Source organism: Salvelinus alpinus, chromosome 29 (assembly GCF_045679555.1).
Source record: "Salvelinus alpinus chromosome 29, SLU_Salpinus.1, whole genome shotgun sequence".
Lineage (NCBI taxonomy): Eukaryota > Metazoa > Chordata > Actinopteri > Salmoniformes > Salmonidae > Salvelinus > Salvelinus alpinus.
In genome coordinates this window covers 41,191,811-41,213,729 of record NC_092114.1, presented here as the reverse complement: position 1 = coordinate 41,213,729, position 21,919 = coordinate 41,191,811, and the positions used below count along the sequence as shown (strand labels likewise).

At 40.1% G+C, this 21,919-nt stretch overlaps 1 protein-coding gene across 1 annotated transcript; it reads right to left on the bottom strand.

The window, feature by feature from the left end:
* Positions 1-21: 21 nt before the first annotated feature.
* On the bottom strand, positions 22-20,437 carry LOC139559014 (golgin subfamily B member 1-like). Its single transcript, XM_071374627.1, has 6 exons — positions 20,237-20,437; positions 19,670-19,743; positions 18,968-19,216; positions 11,636-15,864; positions 981-9,906; positions 22-72 (listed from the first exon to the last, which is right to left on the bottom strand). Exons 2-6 carry the CDS (start codon positions 19,689-19,691, stop codon positions 68-70), a joined length of 13,431 nt encoding a protein of 4,476 aa, XP_071230728.1. The 5' UTR covers positions 19,692-19,743; positions 20,237-20,437; the 3' UTR covers positions 22-67.
* Between the last annotated feature and the right edge of the window lie 1,482 nt (positions 20,438-21,919).

Below are 21,919 nucleotides of genomic sequence, written 5' to 3'. Positions count from 1 at the left end.
TTCTGTGTTCTTTTCCATGAAACCCACCATTTCTTCCCTTTGTTTTTGAGTTTGGATAGCCAGTTCTTCAACCTTCCCCCTCTCCCGTCTTGTCTCATCCATGACCTGATTTATGTCTTCAGACCGTCTTTCTAACTCAGCTTTGATCTGATCCAGCTTTTCCTTCTCCACACGAATGTCTTGTTTGTTTTGTTCCATTTCCTCCAATTGTCCCTGGGTTTCAGACTTCATCAGATCAAACTCATCTCTCTCTTTCATAGTCAATCCCTTTTTTCTCTCAAAGGCTTCTTTTTCCTTCTGTATCTCCTCCTTTACATCTTCAAGTTGTTGTCTTTCCTTCGTGAGCTGTTCCTTCCAGTCATTTTCCATAGGCTCGGTCTGTGCTTCTGCTTCAGCCTTCAAGCTCGTCAAGTCTTCCCTTTGTCTTTTCATCAGTTCAAGACTGATATCCAATTCCTCTTTCTCCTTACTTATCTTACCTCGCCTCTCTTCCAACTGATCTTTTTCTTTCAGTGTTTCATCCTTCCTGTCTTTCACTTCCTTCTTCTCTCTATCTAGTTCTTCACGCATTTTTTCCAACTCAAGCAATTTTGCATTCACTTGGTTCTTTTCACTGTCAATTTCATCTCTAAGTCTTTTGATTTCATAACTGTCCTGCTTTAAGTTGTCCATCTTCCTTCCTATTTCTTCCCGCATTCTATCCTCTTCCTCTTTGAGTCTAGCCATCTTCTTTTCCATGTTCTCCTTTTCTCTCACCATTTCTGCCTCTTTCACTCTCAGTTCACCCATTGAGCTTTCTATCATTTCCTTGTCATTATCCACCTCTAGCAACTGTTTTTTCATGTCCATCGTCATTTGTTCCAAATGTTCTTTCTCTTTCCTTTGGTCTTCCATGTGAGATTCTTTCTCCTCTCTCTGTTGCTGTGTCTCATTCCTCATTTGTTCCAGCTCCTCTCTGTCCTTTGTTAGCACATCCCGACTTTCTTCGATGTCTTGTTTCTCTCTTTCAATCTTGTCATTCATGAGTTCCAGTTCGTTCTGCTTTTGTTTGTTCTTTTCCATGAAACCCACCATTTCTTCCCTTTGTTTTTGAGTTTGGATAGCCAGTTCTTCAACCTTCCCCCTCTCCCGTCTTGTCTCATCCATGACCTGATTTATGTCTTCAGACCGTCTTTCTAACTCAGCTTTGATCTGATCCAGCTTTTCCTTCTCCACACGAATGTCTTGTTTGTTTTGTTCCATTTCCTCCAATTGTCCCTGGGTTTCAGACTTCATCAGATCAAACTCATCTCTCTCTTTCATAGTCAATCCCTTTTTTCTCTCAAAGGCTTCTTTTTCCTTCTGTATCTCCTCCTTTACATCTTCAAGTTGTTGTCTTTCCTTCGTGAGCTGTTCCTTCCAGTCATTTTCCATAGGCTCGGTCTGTGCTTCTGCTTCAGCCTTCAAGCTCGTCAAGTCTTCCCTTTGTCTTTTCATCAGTTCAAGACTGATATCCAATTCCTCTTTCTCCTTACTTATCTTACCTCGCCTCTCTTCCAACTGATCTTTTTCTTTCAGTGTTTCATCCTTCCTGTCTTTCACTTCCTTCTTCTCTCTATCTAGTTCTTCACGCATTTTTTCCAACTCAAGCAATTTTGCATTCACTTGGTTCTTTTCACTGTCAATTTCATCTCTAAGTCTTTTGATTTCATAACTGTCCTGCTTTAAGTTGTCCATCTTCCTTCCTATTTCTTCCCGCATTCGATCCTCTTCCTCTTCGAGTCTAGCCATCTTCTTTTCCATGTTCTCCTTTTCTCTCACCATTTCTGCCTCTTTCACTCTCAGTTCACCCATTGAGCTTTCTATCATTTCCTTGTCATTATCCACCTCTAGCAACTGTTTTTTCATGTCCATCGTCATTTGTTCCAAATGTTCTTTCTCTTTCCTTTGGTCTTCCATGTGAGATTCTGTCTCCTCTCTCTGTTGCTGTGTCTCATTCCTCATTTGTTCCAGCTCCTCTCTCTCCTTTGTTAGCACATCCCGACTTTCTTCGATGTCTTGTTTCTCTCTTTCAATCTTGTCATTCATGAGTTCCAGTTCGTTCTGCTTTTGTTTGTTCTTTTCCATGAAACCCACCATTTCTTCCCTTTGTTTTTGAGTTTGGATAGCCAGTTCTTCAACCTTCCCCCTCTCCCGTCTTGTCTCATCCATGACCTGATTTATGTCTTCAGACCGTCTTTCTAACTCAGCTTTGATCTGATCCAGCTTTTCCTTCTCCACACGAATGTCTTGTTTGTTTTGTTCCATTTCCTCCAATTGTCCCTGGGTTTCAGACTTCATCAGATCAAACTCATCTCTCTCTTTCATAGTCAATCCCTTTTTTCTCTCAAAGGCTTCTTTTTCCTTCTGTATCTCCTCCTTTACATCTTCAAGTTGTTGTCTTTCCTTCGTGAGCTGTTCCTTCCAGTCATTTTCCATAGGCTCGGTCTGTGCTTCTGCTTCAGCCTTCAAGCTCGTCAAGTCTTCCCTTTGTCTTTTCATCAGTTCAAGACTGATATCCAATTCCTCTTTCTCCTTACTTATCTTACCTCGCCTCTCTTCCAACTGATCTTTTTCTTTCAGTGTTTCATCCTTCCTGTCTTTCACTTCCTTCTTCTCTCTATCTAGTTCTTCACGCATTTTTTCCAACTCAAGCAATTTTGCATTCACTTGGTTCTTTTCACTGTCAATTTCATCTCTAAGTCTTTTGATTTCATAACTGTCCTGCTTTAAGTTGTCCATCTTCCTTCCTATTTCTTCCCGCATTCTATCCTCTTCCTCTTTGAGTCTAGCCATCTTCTTTTCCATGTTCTCCTTTTCTCTCACCATTTCTGCCTCTTTCACTCTCAGTTCACCCATTGAGCTTTCTATCATTTCCTTGTCATTATCCACCTCTAGCAACTGTTTTTTCATGTCCATCGTCATTTGTTCCAAATGTTCTTTCTCTTTCCTTTGGTCTTCCATGTGAGATTCTTTCTCCTCTCTCTGTTGCTGGGTCTCATTCCTCATTTGTTCCAGCTCCTCTCTGTCCTTTGTTAGCACATCCCGACTTTCTTCGATGTCTTGTTTCTCTCTTTCAATCTTGTCATTCATGAGTTCCAGTTCGTTCTGCTTTTGTTTGTTCTTTTCCATGAAACCCACCATTTCTTCCCTTTGTTTTTGAGTTTGGATAGCCAGTTCTTCAACCTTCCCCCTCTCCCGTCTTGTCTCATCCATGACCTGATTTATGTCTTCAGACCGTCTTTCTAACTCAGCTTTGATCTGATCCAGCTTTTCCTTCTCCACACGAATGTCTTGTTTGTTTTGTTCCATTTCCTCCAATTGTCCCTGGGTTTCAGACTTCATCAGATCAAACTCATCTCTCTCTTTCATAGTCAATCCCTTTTTTCTCTCAAAGGCTTCTTTTTCCTTCTGTATCTCCTCTTTTACATCTTCAAGTTGTTGTCTTTCCTTCGTGAGCTGTTCCTTCCAGTCATTTTCCATAGGCTCGGTCTGTGCTTCTGCTTCAGCCTTCAAGCTCGTCAAGTCTTCCCTTTGTCTTTTCATCAGTTCAAGACTGATATCCAATTCCTCTTTCTCCTTACTTATCTTACCTCGCCTCTCTTCCAACTGATCTTTTTCTTTCAGTGTTTCATCCTTCCTGTCATTCACTTCCTTCTTCTCTTTATCTAGTTCTTCACGCATTTTTTCCAACTCAAGCAATTTTGCATTCACTTGGTTCTTTTCACTGTCAATTTCATCTCTACGTCTTTTGATTTCATAACTGTCCTGATTTAAGTTGTCCATCTTCCTTCCTATTTCTTCCCGCATTCTATCCTCTTCCTCTTTGAGTCTAGCCATCTTCTTTTCCATGTTCTCCTTTTCTCTCACCATTTCTGCCTCTTTCACTCTCAGTTCACCCATTGAGCTTTCTATCATTTCCTTGTCATTATCCACCTCTAGCAACTGTTTTTTCATGTCCATCGTCATTTGTTCCAAATGTTCTTTCTCTTTCCTTTGGTCTTCCATGTGAGATTCTGTCTCCTCTCTCTGTTGCTGTGTCTCATTCCTCATTTGTTCCAGCTCCTCTCTCTCCTTTGTTAGCACATCCCGACTTTCTTCGATGTCTTGTTTCTCTCTTTCAATCTTGTCATTCATGAGTTCCAGTTCGTTCTGCTTTTCTGTGTTCTTTTCCATTAAACCCACCATTTCTTCCCTTTGTTTTTGAGTTTGGATAGCCAGTTCTTCAACCTTCCCCCTCTCCCGTCTTGTCTCATCCATGACCTGATTTATGTCTTCAGACCGTCTTTCTAACTCAGCTTTGATCTGATCCAGCTTTTCCTTCTCCACACGAATGTCTTGTTTGTTTTGTTCCATTTCCTCCAATTGTCCCTGGGTTTCAGACTTCATCAGATCAAACTCATCTCTCTCTTTCATAGTCAATCCCTTTTTTCTCTCAAAGGCTTCTTTTTCCTTCTGTATCTCCTCCTTTACATCTTCAAGTTGTTGTCTTTCCTTCGTGAGCTGTTCCTTCCAGTCATTTTCCATAGGCTCGGTCTGTGCTTCTGCTTCAGCCTTCAAGCTCGTCAAGTCTTCCCTTTGTCTTTTCATCAGTTCAAGACTGATATCCAATTCCTCTTTCTCCTTACTTATCTTACCTCGCCTCTCTTCCAACTGATCTTTTTCTTTCAGTGTTTCATCCTTCCTGTCTTTCACTTCCTTCTTCTCTCTATCTAGTTCTTCACGCATTTTTTCACACTCAAGCAATTTTGCATTCACTTGGTTCTTTTCACTGTCAATTTCATCTCTAAGTCTTTTGATTTCATAACTGTCCTGCTTTAAGTTGTCCATCTTCCTTCCTATTTCTTCCCGCATTCTATCCTCTTCCTCTTTGAGTCTAGCCATCTTCTTTTCCATGTTCTCCTTTTCTCTCACCATTTCTGCCTCTTTCACTCTCAGTTCACCCATTGAGCGTTCTATCATTTCCTTGTCATTATCCACCTCTAGCAACTGTTTTTTCATGTCCAGCGTCATTTGTTCCAAATGTTCTTTCTCTTTCCTTTGGTCTTCCATGTGAGATTCTGTCTCCTCTCTCTGTTGCTGTGTCTCATTCCTCATTTGTTCCAGCTCCTCTCTCTCCTTTGTTAGCACATCCCGACTTTCTTCGATGTCTTGTTTCTCTCTTTCAATCTTGTCATTCATGAGTTCCAGTTCGTTCTGCTTTTGTTTGTTCTTTTCCATGAAACCCACCATTTCTTCCCTTTGTTTTTGAGTTTGGATAGCCAGTTCTTCGACCTTCCCCCTCTCCCGTCTTGTCTCATCCATGACCTGATTTATGTCTTCAGACCGTCTTTCTAACTCAGCTTTGATCTGATCCAGCTTTTCCTTCTCCACATGAATGTCTTGTTTGTTTTGTTCCATTTCCTCCAATTGTCCCTGGGTTTCAGACTTCATCAGATCAAACTCATCTCTCTCTTTCATAGTCAATCCCTTTTTTCTCTCAAAGGCTTCTTTTTCCTTCTGTATCTCCTCCTTTACATCTTCAAGTTGTTGTCTTTCCTTCGTGAGCTGTTCCTTCCAGTCATTTTCCATAGGCTCGGTCTGTGCTTCTGCTTCAGCCTTCAAGCTCGTCAAGTCTTCCCTTTGTCTTTTCATCAGTTCAAGACTGATATCCAATTCCTCTTTCTCCTTACTTATCTTACCTCGCCTCTCTTCCAACTGATCTTTTTCTTTCAGTGTTTCATCCTTCCTGTCTTTCACTTCCTTCTTCTCTCTATCTAGTTCTTCACGCATTTTTTCCAACTCAAGCAATTTTGCATTCACTTGGTTCTTTTCACTGTCAATTTCATCTCTAAGTCTTTTGATTTCATAACTGTCCTGCTTTAAGTTGTCCATCTTCCTTCCTATTTCTTCCCGCCTTCGATCCTCTTCCTCTTTGAGTCTAGCCATCTTCTTTTCCATGTTCTCCTTTTCTCTCACCATTTCTGCCTCTTTCACTCTCAGTTCACCCATTGAGCTTTCTATCATTTCCTTGTCATTATCCACCTCTAGCAACTGTTTTTTCATGTCCATCGTCATTTGTTCCAAATGTTCTTTCTCTTTCCTTTGGTCTTCCATGTGAGATTCTGTCTCCTCTCTCTGTTGCTGTGTCTCATTCCTCATTTGTTCCAGCTCCTCTCTCTCCTTTGTTAGCACATCCCGACTTTCTTCGATGTCTTGTTTCTCTCTTTCAATCTTGTCATTCATGAGTTCCAGTTCGTTCTGCTTTTGTTTGTTCTTTTCCATGAAACCCACCATTTCTTCCCTTTGTTTTTGAGTTTGGATAGCCAGTTCTTCAACCTTCCCCCTCTCCCGTCTTGTCTCATCCATGACCTGATTTATGTCTTCAGACCGTCTTTCTAACTCAGCTTTGATCTGATCCAGCTTTTCCTTCTCCACACGAATGTCTTGTTTGTTTTGTTCCATTTCCTCCAATTGTCCCTGGGTTTCAGACTTCATCAGATCAAACTCATCTCTCTCTTTCATAGTCAATCCCTTTTTTCTCTCAAAGGCTTCTTTTTCCTTCTGTATCTCCTCCTTTACATCTTCAAGTTGTTGTCTTTCCTTCGTGAGCTGTTCCTTCCAGTCATTTTCCATAGGCTCGGTCTGTGCTTCTGCTTCAGCCTTCAAGCTCGTCAAGTCTTCCCTTTGTCTTTTCATCAGTTCAAGACTGATATCCAATTCCTCTTTCTCCTTACTTATCTTACCTCGCCTCTCTTCCAACTGATCTTTTTCTTTCAGTGTTTCATCCTTCCTGTCTTTCACTTCCTTCTTCTCTCTATCTAGTTCTTCACGCATTTTTTCCAACTCAAGCAATTTTGCATTCACTTGGTTCTTTTCACTGTCAATTTCATCTCTAAGTCTTTTGATTTCATAACTGTCCTGCTTTAAGTTGTCCATCTTCCTTCCTATTTCTTCCCGCATTCTATCCTCTTCCTCTTTGAGTCTAGCCATCTTCTTTTCCATGTTCTCCTTTTCTCTCACCATTTCTGCCTCTTTCACTCTCAGTTCACCCATTGAGCTTTCTATCATTTCCTTGTCATTATCCACCTCTAGCAACTGTTTTTTCATGTCCATCGTCATTTGTTCCAAATGTTCTTTCTCTTTCCTTTGGTCTTCCATGTGAGATTCTGTCTCCTCTCTCTGTTGCTGTGTCTCATTCCTCATTTGTTCCAGCTCCTCTCTCTCCTTTGTTAGCACATCCCGACTTTCTTCGATGTCTTGTTTCTCTCTTTCAATCTTGTCATTCATGAGTTCCAGTTCGTTCTGCTTTTGTTTGTTCTTTTCCATGAAACCCACCATTTCTTCCCTTTGTTTTTGAGTTTGGATAGCCAGTTCTTCCACCTTCCCCCTCTCCCGTCTTGTCTCATCCATGACCTGATTTATGTCTTCAGACCGTCTTTCTAACTCAGCTTTGATCTGATCCAGCTTTTCCTTCTCCACACGAATGTCTTGTTTGTTTTGTTCCATTTCCTCCAATTGTCCCTGGGTTTCAGACTTCATCAGATCAAACTCATCTCTCTCTTTCATAGTCAATCCCTTTTTTCTCTCAAAGGCTTCTTTTTCCTTCTGTATCTCCTCCTTTACATCTTCAAGTTGTTGTCTTTCCTTCGTGAGCTGTTCCTTCCAGTCATTTTCCATAGGCTCGGTCTGTGCTTCTGCTTCAGCCTTCAAGCTCGTCAAGTCTTCCCTTTGTCTTTTCATCAGTTCAAGACTGATATCCAATTCCTCTTTCTCCTTACTTATCTTACCTCGCCTCTCTTCCAACTGATCTTTTTCTTTCAGTGTTTCATCCTTCTTGTCTTTCACTTCCTTCTTCTCTCTATCTAGTTCTTCACGCATTTTTTCCAACTCAAGCAATTTTGCATTCAGTTGGTTCTTCTCACTGTCAATTTCATCTCTAAGTCTTTTGATTTCATAACTGTCCTGCTTTAAGTTGTCCATCTTCCTTCCTATTTCTTCCCGCATTCCATCCTCTTCCTTTTTGAGTCTAGCCATCTTCTTTTCCATGTTCTCCTTTTCTCTCACCATTTCTGCCTCTTTCACTCTCAGTTCACCCATTGAGCTTTCTATCATTTCCTTGTCATTATCCACCTCTAGCAACTGTTTTTTCATGTCCATCGTTATTTGTTCCAAATGTTCTTTCTCTTTCCTTTGGTCTTCCATGTGAGATTCTGTCTCCTCTCTCTGTTGCTGTGTCTCATTCCTCATTTGTTCCAGCTCCTCTCTCTCCTTTGTTAGCACATCCCGACTTTCTTCGATGTCTTGTTTCTCTCTTTCAATCTTGTCATTTATGAGTTCCAGTTCGTTCTGCTTTTCTTTGTTCTTTTCCATGAAACCCACCATTTCTTCTCTTTGTTTTTGAGTTTGGATAGCCAGTTCTTCAACCTTCCCCCTCTCCCGTCTTGTCTCATCCATTAGCTGATTTATGTTTTCAGACCGTCTCTGTATTTCAAACATTTTCTGCTCTGTGTTCTTTCTCATCCTGTTCATCTCATTCGTTATACTCTCTTCTTCTTTTCTAAGTTCGACAATTCTGTTTTCTACTTTTCTCATCTCACACTTTCTCTGCTCTAGCTCATCCATATTCTGCTCTATCATTTTCTTTTTTCTGTCCAACTCACATCTCTCTTGTTCCATCTCTGCCTTTGTCTGATTAATTAGAGACTTTTCTTTAATTTGCTCTTTCATGATATTTTCAATCTCTTCTCTCTGATTGTTTACCTCTGTTCTGAGTTTATTCAGATCTTCTCTCTCCTTCGATAGAATGTCTTGTTTGCCGTCTTTCTCCTCTTTCTGTCTTTTTATTTCAGCGCTCATCAATTCTTCTTCGATTTTACTCCTCTTTGTCTCCTCCACCAAACAATCAATTTCGTTCTTTTGTTGTGGAATTGGTGATGCGCTGACTTTCTCCCTCTTTGTGTCTTCTTTGATCATATCTAGGTCGTTGGACTTCCTCTGTAACTCAAGTTTCATTTGTTCAAGCTTTTCTCTCTCCACTTGTACCTTAAGCTTCTCTTGTTCCATCTTCCCCTTTTCTTTCTGCGTCTCAGATCTCATCAGCTCCAAGTCCTTTTTCTCTTTTTCCGAAATCTTCCTGTTTCTTATCGTATCCTCTTTTTCTTTTTGCATCTTACTTTTCAGATATTCTAGTTCCTTTCTTTCCCTGTTCAGGCTTTCACCCCATTCGTCTCTGTCTTCTTTCCGTCCCTCTATTTGAGCTTTTAAGTTCAGCAGATCTTCCTTCTCCTTCTTTGTCCTTTCAAGGATCGCTTCCATCTCCTCCTTACGTTTCTCTATGTAAGCTTGCTCTACTGCTAATTTATTTCTTTCCGCCACGGTAGCCTTTTTGATGTTTCCCATTTCAATTTTCTCTTTGCTAAATTTAACCTGCGTTTGTTTAAACTTATCTTTGGCTTTTTTAAAGTGCTGCATCTTTTGTTTTTTATATTGCACCTCCCTTACGATTACCTGTATTTTTCTTTGCATCTCTGCATCCATTTGCTTGAGATTTTCTTTTTTCTTTTCTATGTCCTCAATCATTTGTCTGTCCTCCTCTCGTTGTTTTGTGATCATGTTTTCCATCTCAGCCTTTTCCTTCTCAAACTCGGCTTTTGACTTTTCCAGGTCATACTTCTCTCTCATAATCATTTTCTCTCTGCGCTCCAAGTCTCTTCTTTCTTTTTCAATGGCGGTTCTTAGCTCTTGTGACTCAAATGGGATCTCAGTTGTCATATCTCCAAGATAGGTCCTTTCTGTTTCATCCTGTGGTCTCTGGACCATGGTCTTCATCATTGGCATTTCCTTTTTCATTCTGTTTTTTTCCTCTTTCTGTCTGTCAAGCTCAGCTTTCATAGACTCCATCATATCCTTTCCAAAGCAGAAAATTGATTTGAGCTTAGAAACTTGCCTTCTGGGCACTTTACATAGAAACTACATTATGTCTTAATGAATCAATTTCACAGTTTGACATTCACCCTGTGGATAACGGTAATGAGGATGGAGAGCTCCATATACATAGTTACTTAAAGTTACTTCTCTGATTCATTTTGAAATATACATTGAACAAAAATATAAAAGCAACATGCAACAATTTCAGTTCAGTTCATATTAGGAAATTAGTCAATTTAAATAAATTCATTTGGTCCTAATCTATGGATTTCACATGACTGGGAATACAGATTTGCATCTGTTGGTCAAAGATACCTTAAAAAAAGTAGGGGTGTGGATCAGAAAACCAGTCAGTATCTGGTTTTACCACGATTTGCCTCATGCAGCGCGACACATCTCCTTCACATAGAGGTGATCAGGCTGTTGATTGTGGCCTGTGGAATGTTGTCCCACTCCTCTTTAATGGCTGTGCAAAGTTTCTGGATATTAACCGATATTAGCACAAACTGGAAAAAGCTGTCGTACACGTAGATCCAGAGCATCCCAAACATGCTCAATGGGTGACATGTCTTGTGAGTATGCAGGCCATGGAAGAACTGGGACATTTTCAACCTCCAGGATTTTTTTTTTTACAGATCCTTGCGACATGGGGCCGTGCATTATCATGCTGAAACATGAGGTGATGGTGGCGGATGAATGGCATGACAATGGGCCTCAGGATTTCGGCACGGTATCTCTGTGCATTCAAATTGCCATCGATAAAATGCAATTGTGTTTGCCTTCCCATACCATAACCCCATCTCCACCATGGACCACTTTGTTCACAACATTAACCTCAGCAAACTGCTCGCCCACACGAGTACCACCCGGTACAGTTGAAACCGTAAAGAGCACACTTCTCCAGCGTGCCAGTGTCCATCAACAGTGAGCCTTTGCCCACTGAAGTTGGTTATGACGCCAAATTGCAGTCAAGTCAAGACCCTGGTGAGGATGACGAGCACGCAGATTAGCTTCCCTGACGCGATTTCTGACAATTTGGGCAGAAATTCTTCGGTTGTGCAAACCCACAATTTTATCAGCTGTCCCGGATGGCTGTCCGACCAACCCGCAGGTGAATAACCGGATGTGGAGGTCCTGGGCTGGCATGGTTACACGTGGTCTGCGGAGGCCGGTTGGATGTACTGCCAAATTCTCTAAAATGACGTTGGATGCAGCTTATGAGATATTAACATTCAAGTATCTGGCCACAACTCTGGTGGACATTCCTGCAGTGAGCATGCCAATTGCACGCTCCCTCAAAACTTGAGACATCTGTGGCATTGTCTTGTGTGACAAAACTGCACATTTTAGAGTGGCCTTTTATTGTCCACAGCACAAGGTGCACCTATGTAATGATCATGCTGTTTAATCAGCTTCTTGGATTATCTTGGCAAAAGATAAATGCTCATAAACAGGGATGTAAACAACATTTGAGAGAAATACGTTTTTTGTCCAACATGTTGCGTTCATATTTTTTTTCTGTATATTTTATTGATGGCATTATAAAATAAATGGCAAGTTTACTTCAATTCCTGTGTTGATTTATTTTGAGTTAGCAGGCCTGCATTTTTTGTGAATGAATCAGAGATTTTTGTATGTGAATCTTTCCACAACAAATTTGACAACCAATCTTGTAAAAAAATATGTAACACAATAATTCGGTACATACCTTCTTTTTCCTTGCATTGTCCTCTTTAATCTTCCTTTTTTCTCTTTGTATCTCCTCCCTTGCCAGGTCTATCTCTGCAACCGCTCTCTGTATTTCATCTTTCATCTGTTCCATCTTTTCACTCTCAGTCTTTACATCTTCCATCTTCTGTTTCAGCTCTTCCTTTTGTCTCTGTATCTTTGACTTCACCAGTTCTAACTCATCCCTCTCTCGCATGATCTTCTCCATCCTTTGCTCCAGCTCTTTTTTTCTTTTTTGTGTCTCCGTCTTCATCAGTCTGATTTTGTCCTTTTCCCCTTTTAACTCCTCCTTGCTCTGTTCCATTTCTTCTTTCACCCTTCTTAACACCTCTCTGGTTTGTTCCACCTCTAGAATCAATCTCTGGATTACAGCATTCACTCTGTCTTTGTCACCCATCTCCATATTGCTTTCTTCCATCCTGTTTTCCATTGCCACTTTTGTTTGTCGTACCATTTCTCTGGTTCGCTCTACCTCTTGGATTAATCTCTGTATCTCAGCGTTCATCTGTTCCTTCTCGTCAATATCTCTAAAGCTCTCTTCCAGACGAATCTCCAGTTCCTCTTTTGCTCTTTCTATTTCAGCCTTCGCCTGTTCAATTGCATCTCTCTCCCTTTTGGTCTCTTCCCTTCTTTGTTCCACATCTTCTTCCGCTCTCTCTATTTCATCCTTCATCTTTTCCATTTCTTCCTTTCTTCTCGTAGTCTTTCTCATCATCTGTTCAAGGTCCTTTTTCTTCCTTTGCATCTCCGTCTTCACTAGTTCCATCTCTCCAATCTCTCTCTTGGCCTTTTGCATCATGTTCTCGATCTCTTGTCTCTGTCTCTGAATATCTTCCCTCACACTTTTCATCTCATCCATTTCTGTCTTTGCCTGTTGCATTTTGTTTTCAATTTCCTCTTTCTGCTTCTGTATCTCAGATTTGATCCTTTCCATCTCCTCTTTCTCACTCTTTGTTTTTGCCATCTTGTTTTCAATGTCCTCTTTCTGTCTTTGTATTTCAGCCTTCGTCTGTTCCAGCTTGTCCATCTCTCTCTTTGTCTTCTCCATCCTTGCTTCAATCTCCTCTCTCTGTCTCTCTAGGTCAAATTTAATTGTTTCAATCTGGTTAATCTCTTTGTTAATTTCCTCCATTCTATTATTCAACTCCACATTTTCTCTCTGCAGTTTGTCTCTCTCTTGCTGTTCGTCCCTCTGTACCTCGTCCCAGAGTTTTTCCATCTCTTCTTTTACTCTGTTTAGCTCACACTTGACCTTTTCATAGGGTTCTTTTTCTCTTATTGTTTCTTCCCTTATTCTCTCCAAAAGTTGTTTTTCTCTCTGAATTTCATCTTTCATCTGTTCCATCACGTCTCTGGCTTGCTTTGTCCTCTCAATGGATCTTGTCATTTCCTCGTGCTGGTTCTGTATTTCAACCTTCATCCGTTCAACTTCGTCTCTCTCTAGACTCGTGGCATCCCTGCCTTGTTTTAACTCCCTCTCTATTTTCTTCTTGGTTCTCTCTATCTCCTCTCTATCTCTCTGCATTTCAGCTCTCCCTTCAAGCTCTTCCATGACAGCTTCATCCTTCTTTTTCTCAAACTCCTGCTTTTTCTTCAGGGTCTCACACCGAAGCAATTGCAAGTCCTCTCTTTCTCTTGCGCTTTCATGGATTTGTCTTTTCAATATGGCCCTTTCTGACAAAACCTCTGTTTTTATTTGCTCAAGCATCTCCCTCTCTTGCTTTGTTTCATCCATCTTCTTTTGTAAGTCCCCTTTTTCGTTCTGAAGCTGTATTTCTTCGGAATCTTCTTTAGCTCTCTGTAACTCATCTCTTATTTTCTCCAACATTTCTCTTTCCCTTTGGATTTCAGCTCGTTGTTCAAGCTGTTCTTTCACTGCTTCATATCTCTGTTTCTCAATTTCATCTTTTACTCTTCCAGCCTCATCTCTTTGCTTTTTCAGCTGGGACTCCACTTTTTGTACGACCACCTTTGCCTGATCCACCTCATATTTTGCTCTGTTTGCCTCCTTCACACGGTTCTCTATTTCTGCCATCTGTCTTTGGAGTTCAGCCTTCATCTCTACGATCTCTTCCTTCTCTTGCTTTGTGACTTGCGTGCTCCTCTTGATCTCTTCCCTTTCTTCCTGAAGTTTACGCTCCATTTCCATTAAGTTCTCATTCTTTAGTTTGGCCTCTTCAGATATTTTCTCTGCAATGTTTTTCTCGTCTTTTACACTGGCTTTCATTTTTTCCAGGTTTTCTCTTTCTCGTTGCGTTTCCACCTTGTTTCTTTCTATTTCCTCTCGCACTTCCTGTTTTTCCTCCGTCAACCTTTCAAGTGTTTCCTTCTCTTGCTGTGCTCTTGCTCTCTGTTCCACCTCTTCTTTCTCTGTTTCACACCATTTCCTTTCCATGTCCTCTTTCAATTGAGTTATCTCATACTTAACCTCTTCATAATGCTCTCTCTCTTTCTCTGTCTTTTCCCTTCTACTCTCCAGATCTTCACGTTGTCTCTGTATCTCTGCTTTAACTTCTTCAATTTTGTCTTTTGCTCGTTTCGTCTCTGTAACTTTATCTTCGATATCTTCTATCTGTCTCTGTATATTAACTTTCATCTGCTCCATTTGGTCCTTTTCTCGTTTTGTGATCTCCCTGCTTTGCTCATTCTCCTCTTTCATTCTCAGTGTTTCAAAATGAATCCTCTCCAATTCTTGTCTCTCTCTCATTGTCTCTTGCTTTTTCCTCTCCACGTTGTCTTTTTCCTTCTGAACTTCAGCTCTCAATTGTTTGATCCCATCTCTCTGTCGCTTTACTTCTTCACTCCACTTTTTGGCTTCCTCTCTCGCTCGGTTTTCTCGTATTTCTTCAACGCCCTTGGCTTTCTGCATTTCAGACTTTAGCATTTCCACTTCTTCTCTCTGTCTCTGTATTTCAGCTCTCTGCTCCAGCTCCTCCTTGACAGTCTCATACCTTCTTTTTTCCATTTCCTCCTTCACTCTCCTGGTGTCATCTTTTTGTTTCTCCAGTGCTTCTTTCGTCCTCTGTATCTCTGCTTTTACGTTTTCCATTCGGTCATGTTCTTGCTTTGTCTCCTCAATTTTTCTCGCGATCTTTTCCACTTGTCTCTGCAGTTCAGCTTCCCTCTGTTCCATCTTCTCATTCTCTCGCTTTGCTTCCTCTCTGTTTTGCTCAATCTCCTCTTTGTCCATTTGAATCGCATACTTGATCTGCTCCAACTCCTTTTGTTTTCTTAATGTTTCTTGTTTGTCCTTCTCAAGTGAATCCTTGTCTAGAAGAATCTCTGCTTTCATTTTGTTGACCAGGTCCTTCTCTTGCTTCGTCTTCTCCCTGTGTTGATCAACCTCCTCTTTAGCTCTCTGCAGCTCAGCTTTTACATTTGCAAGTTCCTCTTTCTCTTGCTGGATCCTAGCTCTCTGCTCAAGCTCTTCTTTCTCAGTTTCATACCACCTTCGATCCATCTCTTCTTTTACTTTGTCTATCTCACATTTAATCTGCTCAAATTGTTCTTTTTGTCTTTTAATGTCCTCTCTTTTTGTCTCCAGCTGACCTTGCTCCCGGTGTACATCGGCCTTCATCGCTTCCATTTTTTCTTTTACTTGATTGGTTTCTGCAATTCTTATTTCCATGTCCTCTATCTGTCCCTGAATGTCAGCCTTAATCTGTTCCATTTTCTCCTGCTCTTGTTTTGTAGTTTCCTTGCAGTGCTCCATCTCCTCTTTTGCTCTCAATGTCTCATACTTGATCAATTCCAAACTCTGTCTCTCGTTAATGGTCTCATTGTGTCTTCTCTCCAGAATGTCTTTCTCTGTTTGGACATCAGCCCACAATTGTCGTATTCTGTCTTTCTCTACATTTATTTCCTCCATGTTCTGTTTCAGTTTTTCATTCACATTCTGTATCTCCATCCTCATCAGCTCCATCGTTGTGTTTTGCTCTTGTTTCTCAGCCATTAGCCTTTCTATTTCATCTTGTTGTTGCTTAATCTTTGCTTTCATGTAGTTCGTTTCATTTCTCTCCCATCTTGACCCCTCCCAAAGTTTTTCAATCTCCTCAATTGCTTGCATTGTTTCTTGTCTTCGTCTCTTAAGAGATTCCTTTTTTGTCTGTATGCCAAGTTTTGGTGTTGTCTTGTCCTCTAATGTTGTGGTATCTCCATACCTTTGATCCAATCCTGTCTGTGTCATCTTACTGTTTCGTTGTCTCTGCTCTGTTGTGGGTGAGGAAGAGCAATACATCAGAGTTTTCTCAAAGCAAACCAGTGAGCATAGCATTTATTAAAAGGTGAGCACTTTTTCAGATAAAGAACACTTGGCCATACTTTAAAGCAGCCTTTCTTAAAGGTGCTACATGTAGAATGTCTCACCCATGTGGAAGCTAGATGAATTGCAACAACAACTAGGCATTTCAAATATCCCCCCGTGCACACTGTTATCCTGTAACATGGTAGAGAGGTTAGTGCTATCCGGGATCCTTGGGACGTCCCTACCATTATTCTAACCACAGTGGCGATTTTAGCATGTACGTCTTGGTGGGGCAAACAAAAATAAAAAAATTGGGATGCATGCCAGCAAAGCCAATACACTACACAACACTAAACAATACATTAATTACACTATAACGGTGACAAACGGTGTCCACAAACTGTTAGGGCCTAAAGCTGTCCCAACCGCAGAGCCCCAACAATAGTCCCAATACCTTACCACTGCTACACCAGCCAAGCCTTTTCTGGCAGCGAAACAGTTCATTCAGCCTCATTTACTGCCTTAAAAAAACATAGCTGATATGGCTGACTTTCTTAAACAAATGTTGTTTCTACTGACAATTGAGATGTACAAACTATGGCATAAGGGGACGACAAGTGGATAAGAGGCAATCTGTAATTTCGATTAAGACATTAATGAGCGAGCTAGGACGGATGTAGTCAATATAAGTATTTGTTCAGCACTTTTTAAATGTACAGCGACATAATTCAGAACATGGGCCGTTCTTACAGTATTCTCCATGTACACCAAGTCAGGATAAATAAAGGTGGTATATAAGAAGACAATGAAAGCTCTTACAATATTCGATGATTATATTTCTCTAAAAGAGGTTCTAGACTACATGTGCACCACCAAGTCAGAACAGTAGGCAAAATTAAGAGGTGAAAATAGACCAAATTATTAGGGTGAGGCACATGGGCTACTAACAGCTTACTACACAACATACATTTACTATTACCTTCTTAGCTAAAGTATACATATCTCTCTGGCATATTACATAATTTATGCAGCAGCATACAATATATTTTTGGACTCACTTGAACAGGAAGGTGGCGTGACGGTCTTTCGTGGACAAATTTTGTCATCAAACTTTGTCATCAAAGTCTGGCATTCTCTGGATTTATGATGCTTTCAAGACAACTGGGAACTGGGGGAAAAAACAAGTATTGGCTCTAGAAAGAGGCTCGAGTTCCCGACTTACAATTCCGAGTTGGATGACCGTTCAAAATGTATTTTTTCCCAGTCGGAGTGCGTTTTTCCCCCGAGTTCCCAGTTGTCTTGAGCTCACTGAAGTCAGATATCCCAGTTCCAAGTTAACAGTTGTTTTGAGCACGGCAGAAATCATGCTGGATTGAGAGCATGGCCAATGTTGAATGTTTATCATTTAAACTTGGAAATGAGACCGTTAAGGCTAGTGATTGCATTGGAATGCTTGCAGTTAGCCACTGATTCCTTCCAAACTACTCATTGTTGAATTTGCGATTTCCGACTTGTTGTGTATGTTTATTTCCAATGGCCAATGAGCACCGATACGTTGTATCTATTATTTCTCTTTATTATTTCTCTTCATATGACAAGGATTGAAAAGGATTTTCCAGTAGATTGTTAGCTTGATTCATGACAATGACAGCTAGCTAAGATTTTGAAAGTATGATGTTGAGTCCAATCAAAGCAACTGTAGATTTAACATGATTTGACGTCATTTTATCAGTGGCCAATGACCTTGAGCCTTCTTGGATGTTATGTATTGAACAGTGTGTATTGTTTTCTCACATAAACTGAAATGTATGTGAAGAGTGTAGAATTTTAGCAAGCAGGACACTTTTGCAACCAGGAAACTATTTCTACATTGGCCACTGTCCCCAGGCTGCCATTGTTCGTTGTGCTCGAGGAGGACAGGACCACTTAGTGATGCCGATGGAAGAGAGGGACAGTGCAGTTTTCCCATCTTGTCAAATAGAAAGTCTCCATTTTAGAATGTGATTTTGTATTGCCCCCTCCCCCCTCCACACTATCCTTCCAGTATTACTGCAGATATATTATGGACATTTTCTGCAATTACAAAGCAAAACATCTACATATAGCTTCTTTAAAGTATGGGTCGTGACCCAAAGTGGACATGCAAAAATGTACGTTCTTATTTTTGGGGGGGGGGGGGGGGGGACATATTGAGGTCTCAAATTTACTGTTTAGAGTTAGCATAGTAGAATATAAGGTGCAATTTTGAAATATGGTTGTGCATGAGAAGTTTTTCTCTTGTTATAGCAGTCACTGACAGTCACACAATTAGCCATGTCAGTTAACCATTTTTTTATTCCTAATTTAGTCTAGCCAGCTTTCGAAACTTGTAGTAATCATGGCCGAATACTGACCAGGCACACAGGGCAGGTGACCAGGGGCCCTGACCTCCAGGGGGCCTCCATTGATTTTGTTAGTCACTCTCATTCAGATATAATATTACATGGCATAAGTCATGGAAAAATGTGTAGAATTGCAGGATATTGTCCAGGGGCTGGAACCGAAATAATTTTCCTATCGTTTCATTCTGACAATGGTTCTGTTTCCGTTCCTCGAAAATGTTTACTATTTTCCGGTTTTAGGTTCTGTTCCCTGAACCGGTTCCAACCCCTGTTTAAAACTGCAAAGATTTCTCTACACCCTATGGCAAAATGGGTAGAATTGCAGGAGATTAGCTGTAAAACAGCTAAAAAAATTCTCTGTGACCAATGGCAAAATTTGTAGAATTGCATGAAATTTGTATAAACATTTCAGAAATTTCAAAAACGTTCTTTAAAACAGCAATATTTTCTTTACACCTCATGATAAAAAGTTTAGAATTGCAGGGAATTAACTTTAAAACTAAAAAAACTATCTCCGCCTTCAACAAAATCTTGCTCGTCTTCATAAAAAGAAACATAAAAAGAAACAGTGTCGTTCATTTAATAACAACTTTATGGCGGATATATTTATGGTGAAGAGCATGTCTAGAATGTTCCAACAATTGTATAATAAGGTGAACCGAAGATCAGAAATATGAATGAATCTTACCTAGCTTGTCCATGAGTTCAGGCTCTTTCCGTTTCAATATCAGATGGAATGCACGTTTGGTTTGGGGTGTCTCTCTCTCTACGGCTTCAAACAGAGCCCTCATCTGGTCTTGTGTGGTCTGGGCTGCACGGACGCTGTGTGCCAGCTCTTCTGGGATAAGATGTTGTGAGATCACAGCGTCTGTTATGGGTCCAGATAATCTCACCTGCGCAATGATCTGCTCTCTGAACTCCTCCAAGAAGTCCCCCACTAGGATTTAATACATTAATTTCAATGAGTTGCTGAATGTATTAATTAATTAATTATCATGTAGCTTTATTTGAAGTATAACTGGCTAAGATCTTTGTAAGATTCTATACCATTTTATATAGTTACAGGCGACTCCTGATAAGTACAAACGGAATAAATTGTCATTTGTACTTGCACAAGATGTCATTATTTAATGATTCAATGCACACACATGCCAAGGGTGAACTGTCAATCACAAACACATATCGAAAGATGTCACAAAATAGAATTATAGTTTCATTTTTAATCATTGAAAATAATATAATACTATAATTAAAATTATGGCTGAATAATTTTATATATATATATATATATTCAGCCATACTTTTAATTATAGTATTATATTATTTTTAAGAAGAACTCAAACCTGAAGAGCAAAAGGGTGTATACTGTTTTACAGAACGCAAGATGTACCGTGGTTTCTTGATTTTGCCATGTTTGCCTCTTCCAATGTTCCTTAGGGGGCTGCTGTCCATGAGATCACTGGCCTGGTCGAAATAGATAAGGTGGCTTTATGTTATCAAACTCAGTTTGAGCACGCACGCACGCACGCAGGCAGGCACACGCGCATGTGCGCGCATGCATACACACCAAATATTTATTACTCATATAGACATAAGTATGATTCACAAAAAAATATCACGACAAGATGAGAAATAGGTTTCAAATTTCACATTTACAAAACATATTGATATGCCAACAAATAACACCTTTAGAGACCTTGCGTTTCGACTGTTTCTTTTTTTCAAATAACAACTTTCTCACTTCTGTCCTCCCTACTGTATGTCCCTGAATTTTCTCTATAAGGTTTTGGTTCAGTTCTTTTTTTGTAGTACACATTTTTTATAGAAAATAATATCTAATATATTGGTGTATTGGTAGATAATGTTGGGGGAAAAGCAGAAGACACATTTCCATCTAGAATGTACCAATAAAGTATATAGTATCTTATCTGAGTCAGTTATTAAAACAACAACTCACCTTAGTAGTGACCGATCTGTGAGTAGAATTTATTCCGTTTGCTTGTCCGATGTGGTGTTGGTGTTGGTTTTGCAGTCGTACCAGATCAGTAGAGAAAGAAAATAGGCAGAGGCTTCATAAACATTTGATATCTTCTCTTTCCACACTTAATTTGAAGGTGGATAAATGTAACAGAAAGTGAGCTTCCATTTGATTGGTTGAAAGGCAACACAGGCGTGGTAAAATATCTTAATACGCATCTTGTCCTTAGTCTGGCCCTCTCTGATAAGGGTGGGGTCCATCTCTGCACTTTGATTGGCATGGTGCCAGACAACCCGAAGTCCCCAACCCAGAACTTGCAAAAGAATCATGTGAACACGATTTTAGCATTTAAAACTTGGTGGGACAAACTCAAACATTTGTTTTTTAGATGCATGCCAGCAAAGCCACAACACAACACTAAACTTTAAATTAATTGCACTATAATGGTGAACAACGGTGCACACAAACTGTTAGGGCAATACATAAAGCTGTCTTTCTTTTCAGCACAATGGAGTGAATCCTACCACTGCTACACCTGGCTATCAGCGGAGCACTTGTCTGGCAGCGAAACAGTTCATTCAGCCTCATTTACTGAAAAAAAACATAGCTGATATGACACAAGTAATTTTTCCAACAATTGTTTACAGACAGATTATTTAACTCATAATTCACTGTATCACAATTCCAGTGGATCAGGAGTTTACATACACTAAGTTGACTGTGCCTTTAAACAGCTTGGAAAATTCCAGAAAATTAGGTAATGTCTTTAGAAGCTTCTGTTAGGATAATTGACATAATTTGAGTCAATTGGAGGTGTACCTATGGATGTTTTTCAAGGCCTACCTTCAAACTCAGTGCCTCTTTGCTTGACATCATGGTTAAATCAAAAGAAATCAGCCAAGACCTCAGAAATAAAATTGTAGACCTCCACAAGTCTGGTTCATCCTTGGGAGCAATTTCCAAACGCCTGAAGGTACCACGTTCATCTGTACAAACAATAGTACGCAAGTATATACACCATGGGACCGCACAGCCGTCATACCGCTCAGAAAGGAGACGCGTTCTGTCTCCTAGAGATGAACGTACTTTGGTGCGAAAAGTACAAATCAATCCCAGAACAACCTGTTTCCTTGTACCTGGAGGAAACAGGTACAAAAGTATCTATATCCACAGTAAAACGAGTCCTATATCAACATAGCCTATAGGCCGCTCCGCAAGGAAGAAGCCACCGCTCCAAAACCACCATAAAAAATCCAGACTACGGTTTGCAACTGCACATGGGGACAAAAATGTGAATAAATAAATAAAAGCTGAAATAAATAATTCTCTCTACTATTATTCTGACATTTCACATTCTTAAAATAAAGTGGTGATCCTAACTGACCCAAGACAGGGAATTTTTACTAGGATTAAATGTCAATAATTGTGAAAAACTGAGTTTAATTGTCTTTGGCTAAGGTGTATGTAAACTTCCGACTTCAACTGTAACTAAATGTACAATATAGAATTCAGAAAATGGGCCATTCTTACAGTATTCTCCCTGTACACCAAGTCTGAACCGTAGGATAAATAAAGGGGGCATATAAGAAGACAATGAAAGCTCATTATCATTGAGTTAATAAACCCACATACAAACATGGTCTCTTTTTTGCTTTTTTTTGC